This window comes from Oculina patagonica, chromosome 13, assembly GCF_052425735.1.
Source record: "Oculina patagonica isolate OP01 chromosome 13, crgOcupat, whole genome shotgun sequence".
NCBI classification, from domain to species: Eukaryota; Metazoa; Cnidaria; class Anthozoa; order Scleractinia; family Oculinidae; genus Oculina; species Oculina patagonica.
The window spans coordinates 12,262,321-12,272,432 of NC_135770.1; the positions used below are offsets into that span (position 1 = coordinate 12,262,321).

The 10,112-nt window shown below is 37.4% G+C and overlaps 1 protein-coding gene across 1 annotated transcript; it reads right to left on the bottom strand.

Annotated features, from left to right (window-relative positions):
* Positions 1–5,660: 5,660 nt before the first annotated feature.
* LOC144635469 (lymphotoxin-alpha-like) lies at positions 5,661–8,189 on the bottom strand. The gene is made up of 4 exons (XM_078494572.1): positions 8,102–8,189; positions 6,985–7,044; positions 6,704–6,773; positions 5,661–6,086 (listed from the first exon to the last, which is right to left on the bottom strand). Exons 2-4 carry the CDS (start codon positions 7,039–7,041, stop codon positions 5,740–5,742), a joined length of 474 nt encoding a protein of 157 aa, XP_078350698.1. The 5' UTR covers positions 7,042–7,044; positions 8,102–8,189; the 3' UTR covers positions 5,661–5,739.
* Positions 8,190–10,112: the final 1,923 nt, after the last annotated feature.

The window sequence follows — 10,112 nt, forward strand, 5'->3', positions numbered from 1 at the left end:
CGAGTACAAATTTGCGTTGTTAATCGTTTTAGGTTAAATTAATATTAGCGCCTAAAGACTTGTACTAGTAAAAATTGCGTTCTTAATCGTTTTAAACTTCACTGTCTTCGAGCCCTGAACCGCTTACATTCTTAATTGGTTATGTGACGTAAGATTTGGGCTACTCACGTTTTTGATTCTTATATAATGTTTGTAAATTTGACAAGTCACGTTTTTTCTACAAGAACGGAAGTGCTGAAACACAATTGTGCAACTCAGCAGAAATAATCAATTGTCACGAAATGAGTTCCCTTTGGTTAACTATTGGCAACGTTTTAGTATGTGAAAGACTTGTACGAGTACAAATTTGCGTTGTTAATCGTTTTAGGTTAAATTAATATTAGCGCCTAAAGACTTGTACTAGTAAAAATTGCGTTCTTAATCGTTCTAAACTTCACTGCCTTTGAGCGTTGAACCGCTTACATTCTTAATTGGTTATGTGACGTAAGATTTGGGCTACTCACGTTTTTGATTCTTATATAATGTTTGTAAATTTGACAAGTCACGTTTTTTTCTACAAGAACGGAAGTGCTGAAGCACAACTATAGAGTGACACTTACAAGTCACGCGCTTTGACCACCCACAGCGGAAAGTATTCCCTTGACAGTTAACAAGAATGCGATCCCTTCCGGTTCAGATTTGAGTCCACTAAACGCTATTCTCCTCTTTTTTGCTTGTAAACAAGCAAAAAAAGTCGAAAAAACTAAAACACTAAGTTTAGCTGGGAGTTTCATTATAAACAATTCAATTTAATATAAAGTTCTGTAAACCTGAACCACTAAACCGAAGCAAATTCACTCATAAAGCATATAATTACTGATTTTCACAAAAAAACATGGACTTAGTGTATTCAGTAAAGTCAAAGTTTGTTACCTCATATTTGAAGTCGGAGAATGCTTGTCAATTCAGCAGGGCAAAGCTTTCAACCAGCTCATGCCAATTAATCAAAGGCGAAGCGGCCGCAGTTTTTCTTATTATTATCCAACTGCGTAGTACATGTAAGCTATAAATTATACTCCAGCACCACCGACCTTTGAATTATCTGCGAAGGTCTATTTCAGCCTTTTCCGTCCGTGTAGCTATTGACACTTCTTTTTTCCTTCACTTCAGTGAATTGAGTTTAGCTCAATTAATTTCCGAGTTGGTCAGCCGCCGAAACGGTAGAAACTCGCTCGCTCGCCAGCTATGCCATTTTTCGGATCTCCCCGTAAGCCCTTATCGTTTGCCATAACTTTCATGATGTGTAAAACCTTTAGACGGGGTAGACCGAGAAATATTTACGAAGACATTTCTTTTTCCTGCTCGGTTTCTCCTTGTGCTTCGTTCAGCTTACAAACTGCCCGGGTTGTTCACTTTGTCCTTCATGTAAATCTAAATCGACTCACTTGCGCCCGCGGACCAATAGCAATGCCATAACTTGGTCAGCGGTCAACTTCAAAAAAAACACGCGATCCTGACCAGTTCTAAACCTGAGCCCGCGATATGGTCATGTGATACTGTTCAGCGGATACCTTGTTTTGACAGCTGTCAATTGACCATAAAATGGATGTCCCAACCTCGTCCCCAGGGCCTTCTCGGCGACGAGTTTTCAAAATGGCGGCTCGTCACGAGAAGACCCTGGGAAAGGCTGGGTCACGTGGTACAAAATCTCCAAAAATCTTGGAGATTTTTATCACGTGACTTTTCGGAGAAGCCAAAACAAAATGGCGGTCGAGTTTGAATTCGAATTGACTCTTTGACGGCGTTTGAGGGCGTAAACTTCATGCAGGAGGCAGTGATTACTTCGTAAAGCATAGATATTATTTCAGGAATTTCAAAATGTTTTGAAGTAGGCGTCAGCAACTGTACTGGAAGAGTAGGCGGCTGTGACAAGCCGAGCTTGTTTCTGATTGCTACGGCCAAAGCATTAAACTGGTGAACAAAATCAAGTAGCTGGTGGAACTCCGGCGGCTGCAGGCTTGTTTTGAAAACCCTGTTATTTTCGCCAGGTGTTTGAAAGTCGTCCGTGAGGTATGAGAATCGGGAAGGTACGGAAAGTAAAAAAATTAAATGTTACACAGTCTGTAAGCTTATGTACTGAATTTATGTAAGTCTGAATATATTTACTTTCGAATTCTGTATTTTGATTGAGTGCAAAAGAAAATAAAACTTAGCTGCTTACAGGTAAAGAGGCAAAATGTGTGCTCAATACCTCACAAATGTATGATCAGCATATCAATCAATTTCAGTGGCAATTTTTTCTGCTTTATAATTCATTCTAACTTATTTATACAGTGATACACATAAGCTTTACCCTACCAAAAGCTTATACATGCTAAACTCATACATGTTCGCTTTTATATGACCAAGTTCACTCTGTTCTACAAACTTTTACATAAGGTGAAGTTTTAACTGAAATTATGAAATATTCATATATTCTTATTGTAAGGTTATGCATATAACAATCTTAAGCTCTACCCTAAAAGGCTAGTCTCCCTCGCATTCCGGGAGGAATTTTGCGTGACGACACTGAGAACGGCTGCGAGGGAGACTAATATGGCATCTGTTGACTTTAATCACTTTTAAGCCTTGTAAATATTAATAATTTTTATGATGATCATGTTGTGTTAGTTTCAAAAAAATGCTGCCTGTTTTATCATGAGGGAGTGAGGGTGGTACATATATAATTTGAAGCTCTACATAGGCACATATTGCTGTATGTGGAGGAGGGGTTTTAAGCAATTTTGTCTGGGATAGGGTAAAGAACTCTGAGCCATTTTGGCCATAAGTATCTATTGCTGGTATGAAAAAGATTAGAAAATAATACTTGAAATTTAACAAAGCATGAACTGTTAAAGCAATGGACTGCCACAGCAAAGTTTTTGGAAAATAGCAAGTCTTGTGAAAGTAAGGAATTTTTCGCATCTTATCTAACATAGGCTTTAAAGGCTGAAAACAGGGCTGGGCTTCATCATCCAAGTGACACATGACTTCCCAAACATTTCCACAGTGCAATGCTTTCAGGTTTTGATGTGCAATGAGCTACATTAAAACACAACACTTAGAAAGGTTTCCTCATAAAATATCCATTTAGGGTAATCTTAAGACAAAAATCAAAACTGTGACAGTGAGATAGGTATATGACCTCACAAAGAACATATTCTGTATTTTTATTTTCCTGATTGCTCTCTTTTTTAGTCTTGTTTGTGAGTGTTTGATCGCATTTTCTAAGTTTCATCAGAAATATTTTGTTACAAATTGTTTTTAAATTGAATATACTCTGTCTGTCATGTTTGCAATCAGCCTTTACTGATCATGAGATAAATGTAAAAGGGAAAGCAAGCAAGTCTGAGACAACATTCTCTAAGAACAATACACGATACAACTTAATTTTTTTAAGAAATAAAATCTCTTCATCCATCACATTAATTAATATTTTAATAGATCCTTTATGAAGACACTTAATTTATCTCCTTTGGTCACCTATTTTCTCCAGCATTACTTGAGCATGATTTAAAACAAGCCCACCACTTGTATAAAGACCTTCAAAAAGGACTGATATAAATAAATTCATAATGAGTACAGACCCTTAAAAGCACCAATATCATATTCGGAAGAATGCAGACAGTAAAGAATAAGTGAATATGTGTTCGAACGTGACAAATTAACATCGAATTTCCTCCGAAAAAGAACAAGAGCACTTTAGGTCGAACTACGTCAACGACGGGCAGAAATTCCTTTACGTTTTAGATTTGCATCTCGTACACTGAGCTGCAGCCCGGTGTCGAAATGACTCTTCCATCTTGAATGTTACTCTTCGACAGTAGTTCTACTTTGGGCATCAATATTAAGTTAACTATAAAACAGTCAAAACAACAAATCGAAAAGTTCGCAATGAAGTGAATTGAACGCTTGTACCTTTTCTTTACTTTTACTTCTACTTCTACCGAATTATTTGAATCTTGGGAATTATAAATATAACGGAGAAGACTTACGTATCCAGCTGTAAATGGCTTAAATTCCAAGTAAAATCGCCCCCATTTGAACCCGCTACGTCCGCCATATTTGTTTTGGATCATTTAAACCAATCAGGATTCAGGTTAGAATGGGCCAGTCTGGGATGCCGTTATATCACCCTTTCCCAGGGTCTTTTCGTGACGAGCCGCCATTTTGAAAAGGCCCTGGGGACGAGGTTGTGGATGTCCAATATCAAAGATCTTAGCCGTTTACCTCACTCATTTCTGGTTAACCAAGGAGGCAGAAGATTGTCTCCCTCCCCCCCGCTTGGGTTGCCTTGGGACTCCCCTCCCCCTCCCCGAGAGTCTGTACGCGCGGCGGGCGTACGCACCAAATTTTTTCGGCCTCCTGGGTTTACAAAACTTCTCTCGTACCCGCATTACCCATGGTGCTCCGCTCCGCGCGCTGGCGCGCGCTGGGAAGCTCCGCTATTATTTGACCTGTGCAGCATTATTCGTCCAAAACCAGCGATGCAGCAACCTGATTGGTTAACTGTAGTGATTGACCCAATTGACCCATGACTATCGTGTGGATAGTCGTTTAACTTATTGTTGGAGATAAGGTTAATCATGAGAACGACTGATCACTCATTATTGTTCCGGTCCAGATATTTTTGGTATCAATTGATATAAATAGAATTAAGGTTAAGCACGCCCCTTGGTTAAGGTGGTACATATGGCTGAAATGCGCCCTAAAAGAGCCTATTTTAAAATATGTTAGCGACTTTAAGGACCGACTGACTTTTTTGGGAGTACGGGGGATCTTACTAGCTTAAGAAACGAAAAATACGTTCTCATATAAGCCTTCAACACCTCGTAACAATGTACTTTAATAGGCAAGCGAGGCCCCTGAATAATTGTGACTCATTAGCCTCTTTTCACTTGAACGATAGGAGCATGTTAGTACTATACACATGACTTTGTCTCGTGCATATCATGCATTGCAATATAAAACTCATATCAAATATCACGCGTTATAGAAAATAACAAGGGCATGGTGCGTGAATGGAGTTTCCGTCTCTTCCTCATTATCGCTTTCCCGTTTGCCGTTCCTTCGTTTTAATCCTTACTATGCTAAGCCCGGATTTTCCGGGATTTGGAGGAATTGCCATTCAACCACTTGTGACGTCACCAATTTACACGTCAGCAGATTCTTGCGATGTGCAACTAATAGAGGTTGGATAGATCTTTCCACAGCATGGCCCATTTTAAAAAGTGACTGCATTCCGACAGAGCTAATCGAAAATAACGTGATCAGTTTTTGGTGTAAAATTAGTGGTAAAACAGGTAAATAAAGCCCTACTTGATCATGATTTCTTTTCCAGGCTTTTCCATTGATAAAAATCAAAAATTTTCAGGCCAGTAGAAGATATGCACAAAGAAGAAGGTAAAAAGAATAAGTAAGCAGGGAAAAACGAAAAGGAAAGGAGCAAGGAAAAAAAATTCGGAACGGAATTTTGGCTTATGCGCATGCGCCAAAGAAAAATATTGTACATTTTTACATGGATATTTCATCAAAAACTCACTGCAGTGTCAGAAAGTGCATTTCTATCATAGTTTAGAGAAATGTGGCACTGTAGCGCTAAAAAATCAATAAAACGGTTAAAAAACGTGGTTTTGGAGTAATTTCAGCATATTTTTAGCATTTTTAACTTTATTGACTTATTTTCCTTCTCATCATACTACTTCTCGAAAATACGCGACCTCATATCAGGTAAGCACCAAAAAAGCTGTGATTAGGCCCCAACCACATCTTGGTGTTATAGCCAAGAACTTTCACGTAGATCTTCTCTCCTGCATTCAACTCGAATACACCGCCAGTAAAACCGGTATTTTCTTGTCCTGGCGACATATCCTTGTGAATCATCAAGAGAAGGCGATTGTTGGCGTAGACAGCCACTCGGTTGTAATTGTTTTGAGGTCTCTTGTTGAAGTATATCTGAGCGTAGACATAGTAACGACCACTGGCAGGCACCTGCAGTCTTCCCTGGGCATACTCAAAGCCGTCCATCACATGGCTTTTGGGATGACCACGGTTCCACGCGGTAATTACTAAAAAGAAGGCGAGGAAACAAAGAATATTCATTTCCTTAACATGAAGCGGGAAGACGCATTGATTCCACCCATGGATGCAATGCTAATTCTTTATAGTTATATCTGTATAGTTTTAACGAAGAAGTATGCATTCTGTAATAGACGGCATTCTATTATTTAATGAATTAAGGATTACACCTTTTCGATGTTCTGAAAGAGACGTTGTCATAATCAATTTCGAACAGAACAGTCAGTCTTGCAAATCGTGGCGAATCATCATGGAAACGATTTCTGAAAATCGACATGGATGGGTGTCGAATATAACTAGCACAGCCGAAACCGTAAACGCTGAGTTCGTTTATTCCTGAGGATAATTCGAAACTGCATGAAACACCAAATCGGTCTTGTAGAAAGAACCAGAAGCCGTGCTTTTTTTTCTTAAAAAAAGTGACACCGAAGCGATGATCTTGGCCTCGGAGTTCAAGAAAATTGCGATGCAATCAACCCGACATCCGCTAAGATATACCAATTCTATGGGGACTGTGAAAGTCCGTCGATACTCGCAATTTCTATTTCCGAATTCAAACCAGATGCTTAAGGTCGCTAATAGCATTTTTTTTATTTATGATACATACCGTGATTTACAGCGTAGTCAACGGCCCGTGGGACGCCACCCTCGAGATGAGCAGAAGGGACATACGTTCCCTGTAACGTATACGTGTTATGGAAAAGTATAAATTTTCAGATTTATATTAAAGAAACGTAAGTTAGTTTCTTAGTTTTTACATCACTGTGAGTTGATAGGCCAATCGGCAGGGCCAGGTTCTGGCGCCAGGTTGGTCTCTCAGCATGACGGAGCAGTCATTAAAATAATTATATGGACTTGCCATTTGCGTTAGAGATGCTGTATACTCACCTGTTGCAATGAGTTGACCAGAAGCACAGATGAGAATAACGTCAACAAAGGCAGCATGATCTGTAAGAAAAGAGAACTGCTAATTATTGTCTTGAAGTCTTGTGAATAAAAAACTTCCTAATAAAATTAAAATACCGAAAGTCGAAAGCCGACTTTATGTTTCAATTTAAAAGGAACGTCTAATAACTAGTTTTCGTTAGAACCTACATACACGAGACATGCAGGGTTGTCGTTGGTTCGCCATTACTCATTCGAAAGGAAAATGGATAAGAAAAACACATCCATCTCAAAGACGGCACTGCATTGGACACCTGAAGGCAGGTGCAAGCGTGGCAGGCCCAAGAATGCATGGCGACATACAGAAGAGACAGAATTGAGGGGCTTTAATAAAAGCTGGAACACCATCCAGCGGCTGGCCAGTAGGCGCAATGGACAGTGAGTGAGTGACCCATTCATACACCTGGGTGAATAAAGACACTGTGACACTGAGTAAAGTGCTTTTCCCAAGAACACAACGAAGTGCCTCGGCAGGGCTCGACCACGGACCGTAGTATAGCGCACTAACCATTTGGCCACCGTGCCTCCCATAGTATCGCCATTGACGTGCATTTACATCTTTCGTTATCTTCCATGATGACGTGATTGAAAGTAAGGTTAATCTTTAAACAAGGCGACAAGTCACTGGCATATCCCTTACTTTATCTACTTCATAACTTAGATGCGTAATTATAGCTATTTCGTTTGTAAGGCAGCGTTAATTCATCTAGTTTCAGTTCAGATAGTCTAACTTTTTAACTACTTGAAACTTACTGGGAGAGATTTTTGAAAATAGGCAAATCCATATTAGGTTAGCTAGTTTGATCATGAAGATACAGTTTTCTCTGACTCTGCACGAACGAATCAACCGAACCTAATTCAGTTATTGTTACAAACCTTCCAACTCCCCGGCTACGACAACCACTTAGATAATTATAACAATGTAAGTTCGGATCTCAGCATTAGTGAGAGAAAAGGAATTTCTTTTCAAAAATCTAGGTGCAATAACCTTACTAAAACGTAACGGTACGTAGATAACAGTTTTGATATCACATTTACAGTGCCAATAAAACTCACTGACCTTTTGAAATGGAAACTACCTTTCAAGTTGTGAGCGCGTCTACGTTTAGAGAAACTTCTGTATACTGAATGGACTACCTAGGTAGGAGACTCGCTTTAATAAATTTATGTAATTGCTTTAAATGTTTGCTGATTATTTATTTGCTAACGATCACAATTTTACCACGCAAACATATAAACGATTTAATATAATATTTCTAAATTAGTTCCAGTTGAGCTAGTTTGATATCGTAATTAAGAGCAGTTTCTAGCACATTTAATAAATAATAAGAACAATTTACAACTTTTATAGTATTTTTTAACCAGCTGTTATTTCGAAAGAGGCCCAAAATAAAACAGAAAATTAACGAATATATTTATCACAGATTCATTTAAAATAGCAAATCAATAAGATAATCACAACAATGCCTTCCAATAATATTAAAGCAAACTTTAAATGATAGTTTCATCACATTATTAATAAACCACGCTGCATGATTTTTCTATGCACTATTGCTGCAATTAAATCGCCTTTGACATTGTGCCTGCCAAAATTAGGAATGTCACTAATTTGTCCACTGTTTTACTGCCCAAGTGATTATTGAAATCGATAATTTCTCTGATGTTCTATACTTTAATAATTTGATTAGGTGACAGTTATTTTTTATTTTCTTAATTAATTGTTTGACCATAATACGTATTTTAAGGTCAAACTTAATATCAAAATTAAAAAAATTAGGTGATTGTTTTGCAATATCAAACATTTATTGACTAAATTCAATATTAGATTTGATTTTTCTTTCTATTTGTCCATAGTTTTTTCGAACATCAAATACATAATTTAGTTTCCATGTGTCACAAGGGAAAATAGACTCATTTCTAAGTATAATGATTACGAACTCAAAAATACCTCACCACTAGAAAATACCTGCGAATTTGCACTTGAATAGACTAGAGGCACAGCTCAACTAAAGTATGGGTCAATTTCCTCTCGAGTCATGTCTGAAAATACTTTTTCATGGTTTATCTAATCACTCAAAATATCAAATTAAAACTGCCATGTAGTGTATGATTAAATTATTTAACCAGATGATAGGTCTTTATTTTCATTTTCTAAACATTAATTTTTCTCACGGTTTTCTTTCCATTTGATAATTAAATGTTGTAACTTTTTCATGTCACAAGCTTTGATTATTTGATTACCTTATTATAGGAAATTAACGTTTGTGATAATTAAGGTATTAGAAATAAACGTGACTTAAATTAACGCTAATTGAAGGAAATAATACTTCCAAATAAAGGAAATTAACGCGAGAAAGGGGGTAACATTTCAAAATGAAGGAAGTTAACGCGACGAACACAAAAACTAGTTGAAATAACTGAAAAAAGTTTATTTCAACACTAGGCGTGAAATCCTAAACGTAATGTTTAAGCGAAGGAATATGACCGCCTCGATCGAGCGTTCTTCACAGTTTTAGTGATACCGGCAGATTTCCACCCTGATGAAATAATGCCTTCTCCCGGGAGTCAAGAACGTCTGGACTGTATCGAAAAATTGGGGCCAAAATAATGAAAATTTAGGTCATGGAATTTAACGCTCCACTTAATTAAACATGTAATTAACGAGGCGGAAATTAACGTTAACAAAAATTTCATTTTAATTTCATGAAGCGTTTATTTCCTCTTATAAGGTAGGTGAAAGTTCTTGGCCCACTTTCTTTTTTCAGTAGTTATTGTGTCCAAACAAATTTTCAAAATTAATATTTAAATAGCAATATATTGGAATATCAATAATTATGAATTTTTTTTAATTGAACCGTTTTCTTGAGTACACCCAATATCAGAATTTAATCTTTCATATAGTCTGTGCTCTGATTCCAAGTTTGTTTAAATTATTTTAAATTTATTTTTCGCCATTATATTGATCTGCCCAAACAAATATCAAATAATGAAATAAAACGTCCATGATTTGTATTCTCTAATAGCTGTTATTGTAGTTGAGCCTGCCATAATATTTTCTTTTGTTGCTTAGC

What these genes read in the sequence shown, in the direction of transcription:
- LOC144635469 (XM_078494572.1), bottom strand. Translation starts at nt 7,041, where the DNA reads ATGCTGCCTTTGTTGACGTTATTCTCATCTGTGCTTCTGGTCAACTCA. An exon ending in TGGTCAACTCATTGCAACAG is followed by an intron (nt 6,774 to 6,984) that starts GTGAGTATACAG and finishes TATACGTTACAG; the next exon opens with GGAACGTATGTCCCTTCTGC. An exon ending in TGACTACGCTGTAAATCACG is followed by an intron (nt 6,087 to 6,703) that starts GTATGTATCATA and finishes CCTTCTTTTTAG; the next exon opens with TAATTACCGCGTGGAACCGT.